The sequence below is a fragment of the Somniosus microcephalus genome, chromosome 1 (assembly GCF_052327205.1).
Source record: "Somniosus microcephalus isolate GS21.2 chromosome 1, FLI_Smic_1.0, whole genome shotgun sequence".
NCBI lineage: Eukaryota > Metazoa > Chordata > Chondrichthyes > Squaliformes > Somniosidae > Somniosus > Somniosus microcephalus.
This window is the reverse complement of record NC_140987.1, coordinates 320190615-320211803: the sequence shown is the minus strand read 5'-3', so window position 1 is coordinate 320211803 and position 21189 is coordinate 320190615. Positions and strand designations below refer to the sequence as shown.

Below are 21189 nucleotides of genomic sequence, written 5' to 3'. Positions count from 1 at the left end.
AGGGGAGGGGGGAGAGTCAGCACCTTCAGGGGAGGGGGGAGAGATTCATCACCTTCAGGGGAGGGGAGAGAGTCAGCACCTTCAGGGGAGTGGAGAGAGAGTCAGCACCTTCAGGGGAGGGGGGAGAGAGTCAGCACCTTCAGGGGAGGGGGAGAGAGTCAGCACCTTCAGAGGAGGGGGGAGAGAGTCAGCACCTTCAGGGGAGGGGGAGAGAGTCAGCACCTTCAGAGGAGGGGGGAGAGAGTCAGCACCTTCAGGGGAGGGGGAGAGAGTCAGCACCTTCAGGGGATGGGAGAGAGTCAGCACCTTGAGTCAAACCTTTAGTGTAAGATCTTTTATTGCAGAGTTAATTTACAGCAGTGGAATGGGTCACAGATAGAGATAAGAGATCCAATAAACAAGATTAAAGAGTAGAAAGGCAGTGGGGAAGAAAACCCGGGAGTAGGAGTCCAGCCTGGAGATGTGGATGCGGACGCGCCCCTTGCGCCAGGTGCCCGTTTGACAATCCTCGATGCAGCAGAAGAAGGATCGGCAGTCCTTCCCCTCCAGACAATCGTCAGGCAGCTCATCGTCCTCCGGCTCCTGCCACTGCGCTAGGTTATTCATGGTGACGGTGGTGAAGCATGGCTCCATGCCCGGCGCACAGGTGTCCTGCAAGAGGAGAGATCGGAGAACTGATCAACCAAGGGTGGAACCGGGGAGAGTGCGGAGTCAAGGCCAGGCTACAGGCTCCTAATGGTATTGCCGGTACCCCCTCAATGATACCCCCCTTTAGTTCGTCACTCACTATCCTTCTCTCCTCAAATCATTGAATTCCATGGTCCAATAAGCTCCCTGCCCTTAGATGGTGAAGAATGGTAGGCTATTGGACCGCAGGTGGACTCACGGCTGGGCCTCGAACCTTTCCTCCTCCAATGTGCAGACAGCCCCATTCTCAGTGAGCGTCACCAGGAACAGGAGTGTGAAGCCTGGCTGATTGTTTCCCCTCCCTGAGACCAGATGGCCACTCACCCCGCAATCAAACTGCCTCACTGGTGGGCTGTAGTCACACCTATGTCCCAGAGCTGAAAGACTAGACCACCCAGAGCCTGTGGCTGTGGTTTTCATTACTGGGTAATGTTGATTGTCAATGAAGCACATCCACAAGATGCCCCATTACTGTGGTTTGCAGCTCTTTCATCACCTTCTAGCTGCTGATAAATGATGTACAGAATCAGACACTCCAGGGCCTACATTCACCATTGTTCTGCCTATTTTACACCCGCGCCGACCACCAGTTCAGCAATGGGACGTTCTGGGCCCAATCTGCACAGATATTTGAGATGTTGCTAAATTCACCGGGACCTGTTTTTCAGGGTGTCCCTGGCGGCTGCCTGGAACAGATGTCAGACCCCTTCCATATGCAAATGAGGGGCCTAACACCTGTTTTCAGTCCCCTTGTCAGAGTTGGTTGACTCTGGGTGGAGCAGGAGCCCGGGCCTGGTCCGCTCAGGATTCTTCGGAGGTCCCCCACACCGCTAATGAGAGGGAAATCATGACTGTGGAGCCAGGAGGATCAGGAGTGCTCCCCCGACAATGTGCATTCCCCCCCCCCACACTCCACTGCACTCGCCATCACCTCCCCTCCCCCACTGTTGCCGCTCCACCCCTCTAGACCAGTGCCAGTGAGGCAAGTGGCCCGACAATCATCTTTAGAGAAGGAATGGAGGCTCGACAGGCACTGTCAGCTTGCTCAAATAGTGACAATTTTATAAGGACCAATTTTGAGCTGGATTCAGGCCTCTCATTTGGGGCCAAAAATGGGCCATAACCAATTTCTACCCATCCTGAGCTACAACAGGAGATTCTCCACTCTCAGTGCAGTGACAGCACACCGGGAAGGATATGGAAAATAGTAACTTTAAATGTTGAACTTTTGAAGCAAAGTGTATGCACACAACAGCACTGAGGTGAAAGATGGCTAAAATAGAAATGAGCTGGGGCTCTGAAGTCTGTTTTCCCCACAACCAAGAACAGTAAGCAATGTATTAGTCTGTCTTGGTCATCGATAAACAACTCCCATCCATCATGTTGAGATTGTGCTGATCTCAGGCATTTGGCAGGAGTTGTCTGGAATGGGCTCAGGAGATAAAATGGGCTCTTCTTCCAATAGTACCATGGGATCTTTTATATCCATCTGAGAGGGCAGATGGGGCCTTGGTTTAACGTCATATTCAAAAAGCGGCACCTCCCGACAGTGCAGCACTCCCTCAGTACTGCATTGGAGTTATAGCCTGGATTTTGTGCTCAAGTCTCTGGAGTGGGACTTGAACCCACAACCTTCTGATTCTGAGGTGAGTGTGCTACCCACTGAGCACAAAATCCATATGCTCTGACCTTAGTCATGAGTTTACTGCCTTATCGAAGGCCTTTTGAAAATCCAAATATATTGCATCTATTTCATTATCCTTGTCTACTCTTTCAAAGAATTCAATAAGTTTGGTCAAGCATGACCTTCCCTTTTGAAATCCATGCTGATTACTCTTTATTAATATTTTCAGTTTCTAGATGTTTTTCTATTACATCTTTGGGTAAAGATTCCATTATCTTTCCTACCACCAATGTTAAGCTAGCAGGTCTATAGCAACCTGGACTTAATCTATCTCCCTTTTTAAATATAGGAATCACATTAGCAGTCCACCACTCCTCTGACACTATTCCCTTTTCAAATGAATATTTGTATCTATATACTGTACTAGCTGGAGTGCCCGGCGGTGCCGAGGGTTTTTTGAGGGCATGTTGTTGTGAAAAAAGTAGAAATAATTTTTATATATATAAATGAGTTTGTCTGTCTGTCTGTCTGTGTGGGAAGGAGAGAGAGAGAGAGAGGGGGAAAGAGAGAGAGAGAGACTTGGGGGGGGGGGGAGAGAGGCCCGGGGATCAAGAGAGAGACTGGGGGGAGAAGAGAGAGACGGGGGGGAGAGAGAGACTGGGGGGAGAGAGCGACGGGGGGGAGAGAGCGACTGGGGGGAAGAGAGACACTGGGGGGGAGAGAGAGAGAGACTGGGGGGAGAGAGAGACTGGGGGGGCGAGAGAGAGAGAGAGACTGGGGGGAGAGAGAGAGAGACTGGGGGGAGAGAGAGACTGGGGTTAGAGAGAGAGAGAGAGACTGGGGGGAGAGAGAGAGAGAGACTGGGGGAGAGAGAGAGAGAGGCTGGGGGAGAGAGAGACACTGGGGGAGAGAGAGAGAGAGAAACTGGGGGGGAAAGAGAGAGAGAGAGACTGGGGGAAGAGAGAGAGAGAGAGTGGGGGGAAGAGAGAGAGAGAGATGGGGGAGTGAGAGAGAGAGAGACTGGGGGGAAGAGAGAGAGAGAGAGACTGGGGGGGAGAGAGAGAGAGAGAGAGAGACTGGGGGAGAAAAGAGAGACGGGGAAGAGAGAGAGAGAGAGAGAGCGACTGGGGGGAGAAGAGAGAGACGGGGGGAAGAGAGAGAGAGAGACTGGGGGGAGAAAAGAGAGACGGGGGGAAGAGAGAGAGACTGCTGGATTTAGTTCGGGATTGCCTGGAGAGAGAGGGGGGGAAGGAGCGCCTCAGGCCTGGCCCGATGGACCCCTGCAAATGAAGGAAGGAAGAAGGCGAGCTCTCCCTCCCTCTCCCACCCCCTCACTCTTTCCCTCCCTCACCCTCTCTCTCTCCCTCCCCCCTCTCTCTCCCTGCCCCTCTCTCTCTCCCTGCCCCTGTCTCTCCCCTCTCCCCCTCCCTCCCCGCTCTCTCTCCCACCCTCTCTCTCCCTCCCTCCCCTCTCCCTCTCTCTCCCTCTCTCTCCCTCTCTCGCTCTCCCTGCCTCTCTCCCTCCCTCCCCCTCTCTCACTCCCTCCCCCTGTCTGTCCCTGCTTTCCTCTCTGTCCCTCCCTCCCCTCTCCCTCCCTCCCCTCTCCCTCCCTAGCGCCTCAGGCCCGGACACTGAGCTGAGCCCCGGGACCGGGCCGAGGGGGGTAAAGGCCGAGTCCCCAGCCCGTGGCCGCAAACGCAGCCAAGCCCCGAGACCGGGCCGAGGGGGGGAAAGGCCGAGTCCCCGGCCCGTGGGCGCAAAGGGAGCTGAGCCCCAGGACCGGGCCGAGGGGGGGAAAGCCCGAGTCCCTGGCCGCAAACGGAGCCGAGGCCCGGGACTGGGCCGAGGGGGGAAAGCCCAAGTCCCCGGCCACAAACGGAGCGGAGGACCGGGCCGAGGGGGGGAAAGCCCGAGTCCCCGGCTGGGGCCTCCAGCTCCACAAGGTGGGGAGACCTTCCCTGGAAGACAACTGAGTTCCCTACAGGCAATTTAAAACTGAATTAATTTGTTCTTTTCCTTAGTTCCCTGTATTAAAGTTCAGTTTTTTAAGCACCCCATAGCTAAGAAGACAACTGCACTACATGATCTGGCATTAAGCCATATAGAACAGGAAGGTGGCAGCTGTTAAAATGTGAATAAAAGTAAAAGCTGAGGTAAAGATGGCCGAATTAACGGCAGTTTGAAAGATTAGGCCCTGCCCACACACGCCATGAAACGCCCCCCGTGACGCAGCGCGCTCCCCCCGTAGGATTGGTCAACCTTCACGTCACTCAATGCTAATGAGCGGATTTCCCCCGTATGATTGGCCAACCGCTAATGAGTGGAATTTTGAACATTTTTTGTCTACTGTCCGAACAATTTTTGTCTGACCAAAAAGTAAATATGCCTAGGACACCCTGCTAATCATAACCTTTCTTTTGATACAACATATGTGTAGGTACGCTCTATAACTTTTGAGTGATGCCCGGACAGACTGACAGACAGACAGAGAGACACCACTATCCTTTTATTATATAGATAGATATATAATAATGCCTCTGCTATCTCTTCCCTAACTTCGTTTAAAATGCGTCGATGCAATCTATCCAGACCAGTGTTTTAATCTTTCTAATTTTGATTAGCTTATCAATTATCTCCTCTCTTTCTAGATTAAATGTTGTTATAACCTTTTTGCTCTCTTCTTCTCTAATGCCATGTCCCCTGTTAGTCTCCCTGGTAAATACTGAGGCAAAGTAACTATTCAATATTTCTGCCATTTCACCGTCATTACCTATGAGCTTATTGTGTGTATCCATTAGTGGCCCTATCCCTATCCTGATTTTACATTTGTTATTTATGCACCTGTAGAATTCTTTACTATTTCTTTTTATATTCCTTGATAATTTAATTTCATAGTTCTGCTTTACTTTCCTAATTTTTGTTTACATCTTTCCTAACCTCTTCATATTCCCTTTTGCAATCCTCTCCTTTATTTTCTATCTACTTTGTGTATGCCTTTTTCTTTTACATAAGAACATAAGATATAGAAGCAGGAGTAGGCCATTCGGCCCTTCGAGCCTGCTCTACCATTCAATAAGATCATGGCTGATCTGCATCAACTCCATTCACTGGCCCTATCGCCACAGCCCTTGATGCCTTTACTAGTCAGAAATCTATCGACTTCTGTTTTGAATATACCCAATGACTGAGCCTCCACAGCTCTCTGGGGTAGAGACTTCCAAAGATTCACCCCCCTCTGTGTGAAGAAATTTCTTCTTATCTCAGTCCTGAATGCCCTACCCTTTATCCTGAGGTGTGACCTCTGATTCTAGACTCCCCAGCCAAGGGAAACATTCTCCCAGCATGCACTCTATCAAGCCCTGTAATAATTTTGTATGCTTCAATGAAAACACCTCTCATTCTTCCGAATTCAAGAGAATACAGGCCTAGTTTACTCAATCTCTTTTCATACAACAGTCATGCCATCCCAGGAATCAATCTCGTGAACCTTCATTGCACTCCCTCTATGGCAAGTATATCCTTCCTTAGGTAAGGTGATCAAAATTGTACACAGTACTCCAGGTGTGGTCTCACCAAGGCCCTATATAATTGGAGTAAGACTTCTTTACTCCTGTACTCAAATTCTCTTGTAATGAAGGCCAGCATACCATTTGCCTTCCTAAAGGTTTGCTGCACCTACACTTTCACTTTCAGTGACTCATGTACAAGGACACACAGGTCCCTTTGAGCATCTGCATTCCCCAATCTTTCACCATTTAGGAAATACTCTGCCTTTCTGTTTTTTCTACCAAAGTGGATAACTTCACATTGATCCACATTATATTCCATCTGCCATGTTCTTGCCCACTCACTGAGCCTGTTGAGGTCCCTTGAAGCCTCTTCACATCCTCTTCACAACTAACACTGCTACCTAGCTTTATATCATCAGCAAATTTGGAAATGTTACATTTAGTCCCCTCATCCAAATCATTGATATAGATTGTTTCAATCTTACCCTTATCTTTTTATTCATCCATGGTGTTTAATTATTGGTTAGTTTGTTCTTGTATTTTCACAGAATATATTTCTCCTGAAGTCTATTGATCATCTTTAAAATATTTCTCAATGCTGTTCTATCTCTTTGTCATTTTTTTTCCAGTTTACCTTCCCAAGTTCCATTCTCATCCCCTCAAAATGAGTATTCTTTCCAATTTATTACTTTGGTCTTTGTCTTACTTACGTCTTTCACAATCATTAGCTTAAACCTTATTATGTTGTGATCACTATTGCCTAGATGTTCCCCTATGCATATGTCTCTTATCCCCTTATTTCCCTTTACTAGACCTAGCAGTGTTCCCTCTCTTGTTGGGCTTTTTACGTACTGGGTAAGAAAGAAGTCCTGAACACACTGTAAATACTCCATTCACTTTTTCCCTTCTCCTACCTCTTCTTGCCAGTTTATCTGTATGTAATTGAAATCTCTCATTATTATTACTCTATGGGGGAGAAATTCGGTATTGCCCCGTTTGGGCGCAATTATCAGCTGGGCGCAAAGTTTAGTGCCTGCTGCTAATTATCGCCTCCAACTGCAAACTTGGCTTCTATCACCCCTGGTGGTGATTGGAGCGCTAAATCAGGTGCTGCACACCTCTCTTAAGGTGCTAACGCCGAGGAGTGAGACGCTACCTCAGAGCACTGGCGAAGCTCATGTGATGTCAGTCAGCAATGGAACACAGACACACTGGTGCCAGCCAGTTCTTAAAAGGGAAGGTCGATCTTGCTCTTCATCCACACCCTGCTCATTGCAGCCTTGAATCTTGGTCTGGAGAGACCTGTACATCAATTCTGCTGGAAAGATCAATGGAGATGCCCAGGGAAAGAGCTCAGAGTGCAGCCCCCATAGTCTCTTCTAAATCAATGCAAGGAAGATCAAATCAAAATGAACCTGCAAAGTGCTCTTAGGGCGCTAACGGGAGGAGCAAAGCAACCACATTTTTCCCCCATTTCTTTTACTCATTTCATAGATTTGTCAACATATTTCTTCCTCCACTTCCCTTCTACTATTAGGTGGTCTGTAGAATACCCCTATTGGCAGATTACAGAATGCTCAGGCCTTTCTGTGTTACTTTGTTTTGCTCTACTATGTGCACATGCACACACACAAAAATAGGACAGGGGTCTATTCCTACCATCAGGCGTTGCCTGTCCTGAGTCCTATGAATATTACCGTGTGTCTCTAGTATGATGCTGCCTGTGGTGGGTTTCTTTTATCCTTCAGCAGCTTTTCCCTCAATGTGGTGGGTACTTTGCATTTGAAATCTTATTTTTAAACAAAATTAACCTCATTATTATAAAAGTTCTGTTCAGCAGGATTATTTTATTGTGTTCAACAATTTCTTATCCTTTGTCTAAATCCATATGGACCCTGTATCTATCTTAATGTTAGTTATGTCCCTTTTTTCTACTGCCATTATGTTATCTGTATTCAGTACCGCTACCCCACCCCGCTTCTTCCTTCCCTATCCTTTCTAAATACATTATATTCTGCAATATTTCACTGCCAGTCCTGTTCTTCATGTAACCATGTTTCAGTTCTCCCCTTTACATCTGGCTCCTCGCTATTAATTACTGCCTTCAGTTCCCCCATTTTGTTTTGGATGCTGTGCAATTTAATTTGTTTTTATTACATGTTCCACTTACTTTATTTTTAACAGACATTTTATACTTATGTTCTATAACTGATTCTGTTCCCTGAGCTTTTATGTTACCCTAATTCCTTACCTTGATCTGCTTTACTCTCATCTATTTCTTTTATCTTCAGGTTTATGTTATTTTCACCAGATCCTTCTCCCCGTCTTACTAGTTTAAAGTCTTATCCATTGCCCTATTTATCCTTTCCGCTCGGATACTGGTCCCACTCTGGTATAGGTGCAGCCTGTCCCTATGGTACAGCTCCTTCTTGTGCCAGTGCCCCATGAAATGGAACCCCTCCTTCCCATACCACTCTTTCAGCCATGCATTCACCTTCCTGCTCTACCTACCCCCTGCCAATTAGCATGTGGCTCAGGTAGTACTACCAAGATTAACACCCATGAGTTCCTGTTTTTTAATTTAGTTCCTAACTTCTGAGACTCCATTAGCAGGGCCTCCTCCCTATGTCATTGGTCTCAACATGGACCATGACAGCTGCATCTACCCCCTTCCTTTCCAGTTGTTCTGAGATATCCTTTACCCATGCTCCAGGAAGGTAACAGACCCTCCTGAACCAAGCTGAGTACAGAAAGTATAGAGGAGAACTGAAAAAGGAAATAAGGGGGGCAAAGAGATTGTATATGAGAATATATTGGCAGGTAACATAAAAGGGAATCCAAAAGTCTTTTATAAGCATATGAAATGTAAAAGAGTAGTCAAAGGAAGGGTGGGGCTGATTAGGGACCATAAAAGAAATCTTCTTGTGGAGGAACAGGGCATGGCTGAGGTACTGAATGAGAACTGTGCATTTGTCTTCACTAGAGAAGAGGATGCTGCCAATGTCACAGTAAAGGAGGAGGCAGTCGCAATATTGGATTGGATAAAAATAGATATAGAGGAGGTACTTAAAAGGTTGGCAGCACTCAAAGTAGAAAAGTCACCTGGTCCGGATGGGATGCATCCTAGGTTACTGAGGGAAGTAAGGATGGGAATTGCAGAGGCTCTGGCCACAATCTTCCAATCCTCCTTACATATAGGAGTAGTGCCAGAGGACTGGAGGATTGCAAATGTTATACCCCTGTTCCAAAAAGGAGAGCGGGATAAACCCTGCAAGTACAGGCCAGTCAGCCTAATGTCAGTAATGGGGAAACTTATAGAAACATTAATCTAGGGCAAAATTAATTGTCACTTGGAAAAATATGGGTTAATAAATGACAGCCAGCATGGATTTGTTAAAGGCAAATTATGTTTGACTAATTTGATTGATTCTTTGATGAAGTAATGGAGAGGGTTGATGAGGGTAGTGTGGTTGATGTTGTGTATATGGACTTTCAAAAGGTGTTTGAGAAAGTTCCACATAATAGACTGGTTAACAAAATTGAAGCCCATGGGATTAAAGGGACGGTGGCTGCGTGGATACAAAATTGTCTAAGAGACAGAAAGCAGAGTGTAGTGGTAAACAGTTGTTTTTTAAACTGGAGGAAAGTATACAGTGGTGTTCCCCAGGAGTTGGTACTAGGACCACTGCTCTTTTTGATATATATTAAGGACCAGGACTTGGGTATACAAGGGTATAATTTCAAAGTTTGCAGATGACATGAAACTATGAAATGTAGTTAACAACGATGAGGTTAGTAATAAACTTCAGGAGGACATAGACTGGTGAAATGGGCAGACACATGCAGATTAAATTCACTAGAATGGTACCAGGGATGAGGGACTTCAGTTATGTGGAGGGACCAGAGAAGCTGGGGTTGTTCTCCTTAGAGCAGGGAAGGTTAAGGGGAGATTTAATCGAGGTGTTCAAAATCATGAAGGGTTTTAAAATAGTAAATAAGGAGAAACAGTTTCCAGCGGCAGAAGGGTCGGTAACCAGACGACACAGAGTTATGACAATTGGCAAAAGAACCAGGGGAGAGATGAGGAGAATTTTTTTTTACACAGTGAGTTGTTCTGATCTGGAATGCATTGCCTGAAATGGTGGTGGAAGCAGATTCAATAGTAACTTTCAAGATGGAATTAGATAAATACTTTAAGGGAAAAGATTGCAGGGTTATGGGGAAAGAGCAGTGGAATGGTACCATTTGGAGAGCTCTTTCAAAGAGCTGGCACAGGCATGATGGGCTGAATGGCCTCCTTCTGTGCTGTATCGTTCTATGATTCTGTGATAATTATCGAATCCACTTTGACTACCAGCTTTTTATTTCTATTTTGCTCTTTTATCCCTTGGACTGCCTTCTGCTCCTCAGTGCCATGGTTATCATTCTGGCCATCCACCCTGAAGCCTTCATCCTTATCCTCACAGGTAGCAACAGTTACCTGTTGTATAGGACTAGTGTCTGCAGGACCTCCTTCCCTACCTCTCCCAGGTTCCCCCTACCCTCCTGACTGACAGTCACATTCTCCCCTTCCTGCACCTGTGATTTCCTCAAAGGTGTGACTGAAAATTATTGAGATATTCCTCCTCCTCCCTTATGTGTTGGAATGCTTTTAACTCACACTCCACGCTAACAACTCTGAGCTGGAGTGATTCAAGACAGAGATATTTCCTCCAGGTATGGCAATCTATGGCAAAATTATTTTGTAATTAATTACTCTGTGTGGCGGAGTCACCAAGAGACTCAGGGCAATTAGTAATAATCCCTTTAACTACAGTGTAGTGCAGCTGTGGACTGCACCTTTAAACTGTCTGTTAACTATACTGTATGTACTCCTGCACTCTGCGTGATGATGTCATGACGCTGATCACGTGACCGCCAGTGGCGCGAAGAACGCGATGATGTCATGACGTCAGCTTCCAGAACCTTCCTGCAGTCGTCGAGTGCCTTGCAACCTGAACAGACCTGTGTACATCTTCTCCTGTAGTTTACTAGCTAACTTCGTTGTTTATTAAACTTTGTTATTTTGATTCACTGAGTCGAACTCCATTATTCGGATAGGAACCTCCGTTCCTACATTGTTGACCCCGATCTCGTCAGACAACTTTAGTTGAGATTCCATAATGAACACGAATGCCGTCGCCCTCAAACTGTCGCAGTTCTGGGAACAGCAACCAGCAGCATGGTTTTTCCAGGCAGAAGCCCAGTTTGCACTCCGGGAGGTTACAGCGGATTCGACCCGTTATTACTACGTGGTCTCCGCTATCGACAGCGCCACGGCCTTGCGGGTCGTCAGCCTCCTTGGCAATCCACCGGCTGAGGGCAAGTATGAAGCTCTAAAAACTCGTTTGCTACAGGTGTTTGATCTCAATATGTCGGAGCGCGCATGCAGACTTATTTCTATGCCCGGCCTCGGGGACTCAAAACCATCGGAACTCATGAGCCAGATGCTCACGCTTTTGGGTTCGGAGCCCCAATGCTTTTTGTTCCGCGAACTCTTCCTCTGCCAGGTGCCTGAACCAGTTCAAGCGGCCTTGGCCAATTCTGCCATCACGGACTGTGCTGAGCTCGCTGCAGAGGCAGGCAAGATATTTACAGTTACACAGCAGTGTTGTGCAGCCACGAGGCGCCCTTCCCCCACGCGAGCGAAGCCCAGCCCTCCTCCAGCAGGCTGGTGCGTGTACCACGCACGTTTTGGCACCAAATCTCGATGCTGCCGTCCTCCCTGCAGTTTCTCCCCGAAAAAAAGACTTCAGCAATCCTGCACTTTTCGAGACGGACAGCAGGGTCTGAAAAACACGTTCAGGTCGCCATGGCGGTCGGTTCAGCAGGAATACTCCTTTACATTACGGATTCCATGACGGGGCGATGATTCCTGTGCGACACTGTTTCCCAGTGCAGTATTCTGCCAGCTTCAAAGCTGGATCTACAATCCGGCGGGCACGGTCCTTCCCTCGTGGCAGCTAATGGCGCGGCTATTCGCACGTTCGGAAATCGGACAGTCAATTTAACCTTCGCCGGACAGCATTTTGTGTGGGAGCTTATTACAGCTAAGGTCTCGCAGGCCATCCTGGGGGTTGATTCATTCTGTGCCAACGGCTTTCTGGTCAACGTCCAACACCGCCGACTCATTAATGCGTTCACTTTCCATGCGGTGCCCTGCCACCGCAGCACCGCCGTGTCCTGGTCGGTCGTCTGTGCAGGACGGGTTTACGCGCCTGCTCGGCGAGTTCCCGGAGCTCACCAGGCCGGCTTTTTCAGCTGCAGTCACGAGGCACGGTGTGGCGCATCACATCACCACAACAGGATCGCCTGTTTACGCTCGGGCGCGAAGATTAGAACCCGGCAAGCTTGCAGCTGCAAAGGCTGAGTTTCAGACCATGGAGTGCCTCGGGATCATCCGACGCTCCGACAGTCCTTGGTCCTCCCCACTGCACATTGTACCTAAACCAGGCGGCGGATGGCGGCCTTGTGGTGATTACAGACGCCTAAACGAGGCCACTACACTGGACAGGTATCCAATACCCCATATACAAGATTTTTCAGCACATCGGGCGGGCAACTCCGTATTTTCCAAAGTGGATCTCGTCCATGAATATCACCAAGTCCCTGTGCACCCTCAAGATGTCCCCAAAACAGCGGTCATCACTCCGTTTGGGCTGTTTGAGTTCCTCCGAATGTCATTCGGTTTGAAAAATGCAGCTCAGCCCTTCCAACGGCTAATGGACTCTGTGTTACAGGATCTGCCTTTTATTTTCATTTACTTAGATGACATTCTCATAGCCAGCAAGGATTCGAAGGAACACATGGTGCATTTACGCACACTCTTTGCCCGTCTCAGCCAACATGGCCTTATCATCAACCCAGCCAAATGCAAGTTTGGGGTAACCAGTATTGACTTTCTGGGGCACAGGATTACCTCAGAAGGCGCCGTTCCACTGGCCACCAAGGTAGAGGCAGTTACGGCATTCCCGTGGCCTCACACAGTCAAATCCCTTCAGGAGTTTCTGGGGATGGTGAATTTTTATCATCGTTTCGTCCCCAAGGCAGCCCAGTTAATGCAGCCCCTGTATGAAGCACTCAAAGGGAAGTCGGGCAAGGACGTTATCACATGGACATCGCAGATGGACCAGGCGTTCCTCGACACCAAGGCGGCGTTGGCAGACGCAACTATGCTTGCACACCCACTCCCGGGCGCAACAGTCGCCCTCACTATGGATGCCTCTGACTACGCCATCGGGGCAGTCCAGGAACAATGGGTCGACGGGACTGGGCAGCCGTAGCCTTTTTCAGCCGCCAACTGCGCAAGAACGAGCGAAAGTATAGCACTTTTGACAGGGAGTTGCTGGCCCTGTCTTTGGCTATCCGACATTTCCGTTTTCTCCTAGAAGGGCGCTCGTTCACTGCATTCGTGGACCACAAGGCGCTCACTTTCGCAATGGCCAGAACAGCAGAACCTTGGTCAGCTCGGCAGCAGCGACACCTCACATTTATATCCAAATTTATGACGGATTTACGGCACGTGTCCGGCAAGGTTAATCTTGTGGCTGATTGCCTCTCCCGCGCTCCAGTCCAGGCAGTTCACCTGGGCATCGATTTCGTCAGAATGGCGGAAGATCAACTGGCAGATCCCGAAGTACAGGCGTTTCGGTCCACGCCTTCCAGTTGGCAGGTAGCCGATGTTAAGTTTCAAGCAGCAGGCACCACGCTCTTGTGCGACACATCCATGGGAGTGCCCATTGTACCAGTCGAATGGCGTAAGAAAATATTCCAGGCTATACACGGTTTATCGCACCCGGGGGTGCGAGCTTCACAACGGCTCATGTCCCGCAAATTTGTTTGGAAAGGAATGCATTTGGACGTCCGGGACTGGACAAACAATTGCGTCGAGTGTCAAAAATCGAAGGTCCATCGTCATGTCAAGGCTCCAGTGGCCACCTTCCCGGTGCCAGAACGATGTTTCGATCACGTACACATGGACTTAGTGGGTCCTCTTCCCGTGTCGCGGGGTTTCACGCATCTCCTGACGGTGGTGAACCGTACCACCAGGTGGCCTGAAGCGATTTCCTTGGTCGCTACCACTGCAGCAGACGTCTCCAGGGTGTTCATTTCGCCGTGGGTGGCTCGGTTCGGGCTGCCAGCCAACATCTCCTCTGACCGAGATCCGCAATTCACGTTGGAGTTGTGGAATGCAGTTGCACAGGGCTTGGGTACCAAGCTGCACCGTACCACCGCTTACCATCCGCAGGTGAATGGCCTGTGCGAGAGGTTTCATCGATCTCTCAAGGCGTCCCTCCGTGCCAGCTTGTGTGGACCCAACTGGGTGGACAGACTCCTCTGGGTGATGCTAGGCCTCCGCACAGCCCCCAAGGATGATCTCAAGTCTTCATCGGCTGAGCTAGTTTACGGTCAGACACTTCGAGTACCAGGTGACTTTCTCCCTCCACACACTGAACCGTGGTCTGCAGCTCAGCAGCTCCTCCAGCATCATGAGGCGGCCAGAAATTTCCTGCCTATTCCTACCTCGCATCACAACCTACAGAGGCCTCATGTCCCGGCAGAGCTCATGAGCTCTGATTACGTCTTTATTCGGCAGGACAGCCACAGAGACCCGCTCAGACCACCTTATGCTGGACCGTTTCGTGTCATCTCATCGGGAGAAAAAAGTTTCACGGTCGAAGTGGGCGGCAAGTCCGATACCATCTCTATCGATCGACTTAACCCAGCCCATCTAGATTGGAGTGAACCAGTCATGGCTGCCTAGCCACCTCGCCGTGGACGACCACCGTTGACCGCCAGACCAATTATGCAATGGCCCGCCATTGAACCGCCTGCATCTGCCTCATCCTTGCCCACACCACCTGCTATTGTTTCCTCCATGCCTGATGCGCCGCTGCAGACACAGCCAAGCACCAGCTCGTTTCCCAACGTTCCACCTCCGCTGCCTGAGTTTCGTCGTCATTCAGGCAGGCTCATCAAACCTCCTCCTCGTTTGGCACTGGCTGTTAAAGAGAATTCTGGGGGGGCACCTGTGGCGGAGCCACCAAGAGACTCAGGGCAATTAGTAATAATCCCTTTAACTACAGTGTAGTGCAGCTGTGGACTGCACCTTTAAACTGTCTGTTAACTATACTGTATGTACTCCTGCACTCTGCGTGATGACGTCATGATGTCGATCACGTGACCGCCAGTGGTGCGAAGAACGCGATGACGTCAGCTTCCAGAACCTTCCAGCAGTCGTCGAGTGCCTTGCAACCTGAACAGACCTGTGTACATCTTCTCCTGTAGTTTACTAGCTAACTTCGTTGTTTATTAAACTTTGTTATTTTGATTCACTGAGTCGAACTGCATTACTCGGATAGGAACCTTCGTTCCTACATCTGAATATTTTTTTATTTACTTGCTTAACTATGTATTTAAAGTTGATAGAATGGTTTATACTTAAAAATAGATTGTGTACAGTAAGTTAAACACTTAGTTTAATTTCCTCTGGGATGGCCCATCCAATTCCGCCCATTTTCCACTCCCGCAAAAAGTTCAAAATGACCCCCATTGTGTTTTGCGTGTTTCGATTGGCCAATGTAGGGGTAGGGAGGACCCGCTTTCATTTGCAAACTGTTCATATGATAAATGAGGCTCACACGTTCAAGCTGCACCAGCCTAACCCTACTGAGTCTCCAATGCTGCCCCATCAAAAATACCGGGGTAACTGGCACAAATTTGGCATTGAATTTGTTGCCCCTCCCCCTCCTCATGTGCACCAGTGGCTCGGTACAGTTGCCAATCTTCCTAAAACATTTAAAACCAGCTGATAAGGGTGGTGCTGTTGTTGTTTGGCGAGCCGACCTCTGCCGTGTGGAAGCTGAACTCCAACTCTCCAACACCTCCTCCTACCTCCGCCTGGACCATGACCCCACTAGCAAACATCAAGCCATTGTTTCCAAGTGTGTCACTGACCTCCTCTCCTCTGGAGACCTTCCCTCCATGACCGCCAAACTCATAGTTCCCCAACCCCACAAGGCCCGCTTTTACCTCCTTCCCAAGATCCACAAACAGGACTGCCCTGGTAGACCCATCGTTTCAGCCTGTCCTTGCCCCATGGAACTTATCTCTTCCTATCTCGACACTTTTTTCTCCCCTTGTCCAGTCTCTTCCCACCTACATTCACGACTCTTCCGACGCCCTCCGTCACTTTAACAGTTTCCAGTTTCCTGGCCCCAACCGTCTCCTTTTCACTATGGACGTCCAATCCCTCTACACCTCCATCCCCCACCAGGACGGCGTTCGGGCGCTCTGTTTCTTCCTTGAACAGAGTCCCAACCTGTCCCCATCCACCACCACCCTCCTCCACCTGGCTGAACTTGTTCTCACATTGAACAACTTCTCCTTTGACTCCACTCATTTCCTCCAAATTAAAGGTGTTGCTATGGGAACCCACATGGGCCCCAGCTATGCCTGCCTGTTCATGGGATATGTGGAACATTCTTTGTTCCAGTCCTACTCAGGTCCCCTCCCTCACCTCGTTATCCGGTACATCGATGAATGTATTGGTGCCGTTTCCTGCTCTCATCCTGAACGAGATAAGTTCATTCACTTTACTTCCAATTTCCACCCTTCCCTCACCTTCACATGGTCCATCTCCGACTCTTCCCTTCCCTTCCTTGACTTATCCGTCTCCATTTCTGGCGATCGGCTTTCAACAAACATCCACTACAAGCCCACTGACTCCCACAGCTACCTGGACTACACTTCCTCCCACCCCGCTTCCTGTAAGGACTCTATTCCATTCTCCCAGTTTCTCCGTCTCCGCCGTGTCTGTTCTGACGATGCCACCTTCCATACCAGTGCTTCCGACATGTCTTCCTTTTTCAACCGAGGATTCCCCTCTACTGTGGTTGACACGGCCCTTGACCGTGTTCGTTCCATTTCCCGCACTTCTGCTCTCACCCCTGCCCCTCCCTCCCAGAACCATGATAGGGTTCCCCTTGTCCTCACCTTTCACCCCACCAGCCTCCACATTCAACGGATCATCCACCGCCATTTCCACCACCTCCAACGTGATCCCAGCACCAAACACATCTTCCCCTCACCTCCCCTTTCAGTATTCCGAAGGGACTGCTCCCTCCGTGACACCCTGGTCCACTCCTCAATCACCCTCAACAGCCCTTCTCCTTCACCTGGCACCTTCCCGTGCAAGCGCAGGAGATGCAACACATGCCCTTTTACCTCCTCCCTTTCCACCGTCCAGGGCCCCAAACACCCCTTCCAGGTGAAGCAGCGATTTACTTGTACTTCTTGCAATTTAATATACTGTATTCACTGCTCACGATGCGGTCTCCTCTACATTGGGGAGACCAAACGCAGATTGGGCGACTGCTTTGCGGCACACCTCCGTTCAGCCCGTAAGGGTGACCCTGAGCTTCTGGTCGCCTGTCACTTTAATTCACCGCTTCACTCCCACTCTGATCTCTCTGTCCTCGGCCTATTACATTGTTCCAATGAAGCTCAACGTAAGCTCAAGGAACAGCACCTCATCTTTCAATTCGGCACTTTACAGCCTGCCGGACTGAACATCGAGTTCAACAATTTCAGATAATTATCCCTGCCCCCATTTTTCCTGCAGTATGATTTTTGCCACTCCCATTTGGAACATTTTATCTTTCCTGCCTCATACAAAAGTAAAGGATGTTATTTCGATTCCTTCCTCCCCTCCTAACCCCTCCCCCCATGTATCTGCAGCTGCTTAATATCTGTTAGCCAAATATAAAGTAGCCAAATCTAGTGGGAGGATAGAAGATTGGGAAGCATTTAAAAGCCAGCAAACAATAACTAAAAGATTAATTAAGAAAGGGAAGATAGATTATGAAAGTAAACTAGCAAAAAATATAAAAACAGATAGCAAGAGTTTCTACAGCTATATAAAAAGAAAAAGGGTGGCTAAAGTGAACGTTGGTCCCTTAGAGGATGGGACCAGGAAACTAGTGGTGGGGAACATGGAGATGGCAAAGACGCTGAACAAATATTTTGTATCAGTCTTTACAGTAGAGGACACTAAAAATATCCCAACACTGGACAAACAGGGGGCAATGGGGGGGGGAGGAGCTAAAGACGATTAAAATCACTAAGGAGATGGTACTCAGTAAAATAATGGGACTTAAGGCGGATAGATCCCCCGGACCTGATGGCCTGCATCCTAGGGTCTTGAGAGAAGTGGCGGTAGGGATTGTGGATGCATTGATGATTATTTTCCAGAACTCCCTGGACTCAGGAGAGGTCCCGGCAGATTGGAAAACTACTAATGTAACACCCTTATTTAAGAAGGGAAGTAGACAAAAAGCTGGAAACTATAGACCAGTTAGCCTAACATCTGTGGTTGGCAAAATATTGGAGTCCATTATTAAGGAAACAGTAACAGAGCATTTGGATAAACATAATTTAATAGGACAGAGTCAGCATGGTTTTATGAAGGGGAAGTCATGTTTGACAAATTTGCTCGAATTCTTTGAGGATGTAACATACAGGGTGGATAAAGGGGAACCAGTGGATGTGGTGTATTTGGACTTCCAAAAGGCACTTGACAAGGTTCCACACAAAAGATTACTGATCAAGATAAAAAATCACGGGATTGGGGGTAATATACAGGCATGGGTGGAAGATTGGCTATCTAACAGAAAACAAAGAGTTCGGATAAATGGTTCATTCTCGGGCTGGCAATCAGTAACTAGTGGTGTTCCGCAGGGGTCAGTGCTGGGACCCCAACTCTTTACAATCTATTTTAACGATTTGGAGGAAGGGACCGAGTGCAACATATCCAAGTTTGCCGACGATACAAAGATGGGAGGGAAAGCAATGAGTGAGGATGACATAAAAAACCTGCAAAAGGACAGAGACAGGCTAAGTGAGTGGGCAGAGATTTGGCAGATGCAATATAATGTTGGAAAGTGTGAGGTTATGCACTTTGACAGAAAAAATCAAAGAGCAAGTTATTATCTAAATGGAGAGAAACTGCAAGGTGCTACAGTACAAAGGGATCTGGGGGTCCTGGTGCATGAAACACAAAAAGTTAGTATGCAGGTGCAGCAGGTGATCAGGAAGGCCAATGGAATCTTGGCTTTTATTGCAAGGGGGATGGAGTATAAAAACAGGGAAGTCTTGCTGCAGTTATACAGGGTATTGGTGAGGCCACACCTGGAATACTGCATGCAGTTTTGGTTTCCATATTTAAGAAAAGATATACTTGCCCTCGAGGCGGTTCAGAGAAGGTTCACTCAGTTGATTCCGGAGATGAGGGGGTTGACGTATGAGGAAAGATTGAGTAGGTTGGGACTCTACTCATTGAAGTTCAGAAGAATGAGAGGCAATCTTATCGAAACATATAAGATTGTGAGGGGGTTTGATCGGGTGGATGCGGGGAGGATGTTTCCACTGATGGGTGAGACTAGAACTAGGGGGCATAATCTAAGAATAAGGGGCTGTCCTTTCAAAACTGAGATGAGGAGAAACATCTTCACTCAGAGGGTAGTAAATCGATGGAATTTGCTACCCCAGAGAGCTGTGGAAGCTGCAACATTAAATAAATTTAAAATGGAGATAGACAGTTTCCTAGCAGATAAGGGAATTAGGGGTTACGGGGAGAGGGCAGGGAAATGGACGTGAGTCTAGATTCAGATCAGCCATGATCCTATTGAATGGCGGAGCAGGCCCGAGGGGCCGTATGGCCTACTCCTGCTCCTACTTCTTATGTTCTTATGTTCTTATGTTACATCTCCAGCTTTTTCCAGTTCTGATGAAGGGTCCCAGACCTGAAACGTTAACTCTGTTTCTCTCTCCACAGATGCTGCCTGGCCTGCTGAGTATTTCCAGCATTTTCTGTTGTTAATTTCCCTAAAACATTGTGCTGTGATTACCAGCACTCTCCCTGACCGTCCTGAAAGGTTACAGTGTCAATTTTCCCAGTACCTGCTGCCAACTGCATACTACGAGGAATCACATGGGAATCACTGCACTAGCCCTATGATTTCCTGGTGCACGTGTGCATGCGTGCATGCTTCCATGTGTCCGTGTGTGCGTGAATGCCCACATGTGAGTGCATGTATGTGTGTGTGCATGTGTGTGTGCGTGCATCTGTGTGCCTATGTGCATGTGTGCGTGCACATGCGTGTGTGCACTTGGAAAATTGTCCATTACAAGTTACAGTGGCTTCCAGACCCAACCTAACCAAACCCAACCCAGTCACTCACAATTGCTTTGTGTTCTTTGAGTACAAATTTATCAATCCACTTAGCCATAGACATTATTTGGGAACAATGAGTTGATTGGGGATGGTGAAGGTATCAGAAGGCAGGTCATTAGAAACGTACAGGTTTGAGTTTGCGTTTTGTGGGGTTGGGTCTCTTGGTCCCTACAAGGTAGTTGAGGGTGGCATACTCCATGAGCGCTGCGAAGACGAAGATGAAGCAGACGGAAACGAAGAGGTCCATGGCAGTGATGTAGGAGACTTTGGGCAAGGCTTTCCGGGAAATTGTGCTGAGTGTTGTCATGGTCAGCACAGTGGTGATCCCTGCAATTACACAAAAAAAATTAAATGCAAACTTTTAAAGAGTTGACTTCTTCAGGAAGCTCTGCTTTCAACACTAAAGCTTCCTGGTGCTCACACACTGCATCTCACTAATTTACCCAGTGACTCCATGGGAAAAGGTAGGGAACAAAAAGGTCCCAACTTTGATCCCCACCTAGTGTTGTTGGTTGATTTTAGCTGGGGTGGGAAGTCTAGGTGATACCATTGACCTCAGTACCAAAAATCAGCCATCGATCCCACTCCTCAGTGCATTCCAGTGATCCCTAATGAAAAGTGGCCCAATGTCTTGCCCTCATTTTTCCCAGAATGCTCTTATTCTGTCTAGAGGCCATGTTATGCAACATTGGGAAACACCCCGATTACTGTCGAACTTGGCTTCTCCTCTGAGATTTCACACGTGTAATTCTCGCATAAACCCACAGCAGGGTACGGTTGTGTAGTGGTTATGTTACTGGACTAGTAATCCAGAGGCTTCGACTCATAAATCCAGAGAACGTGAGTTCAAATCCCCTTATGGCAGTTTGTGAACTTGAATTCAGTTTTAAAAAAAAACTATGGCTCGTATTTTCCAGTGTGTACACACCCGTAGGGACATCGGAAATGTGAAGCACATGAGCAGAAAACCGGTATTTCCGATCTGTCAAGAATGCCCCTGACAGATCCACCGCCTGCCCTGGAGAAAGGTCTCTGCTGGGGGAATTTTCCGCTTTCTGGAGAACCTCCGCCAGCTGAAAACCCTTAGAAATCTTATG

General features: G+C 48.3%; 1 protein-coding gene across 1 annotated transcript in view; it reads right to left on the bottom strand.

Annotated features, from left to right (window-relative positions):
• Window positions 1–331: 331 nt before the first annotated feature.
• The window catches only part of LOC147124880 (gamma-aminobutyric acid receptor subunit gamma-4-like), a 782579-nt gene continuing 761721 nt past the window's right edge, over window positions 332–21189 (bottom strand). The window contains exons 8-9 of the mRNA XM_085994155.1: window positions 20220–20419; window positions 332–651 (exon numbers count right to left, since the gene is read on the bottom strand). Of these exons, the coding sequence (XP_085850281.1) occupies window positions 370–651; window positions 20220–20419 (482 nt within the window). The 3' untranslated portion in view covers window positions 332–369. The remainder of the gene's footprint in view (window positions 652–20219; window positions 20420–21189) is intronic.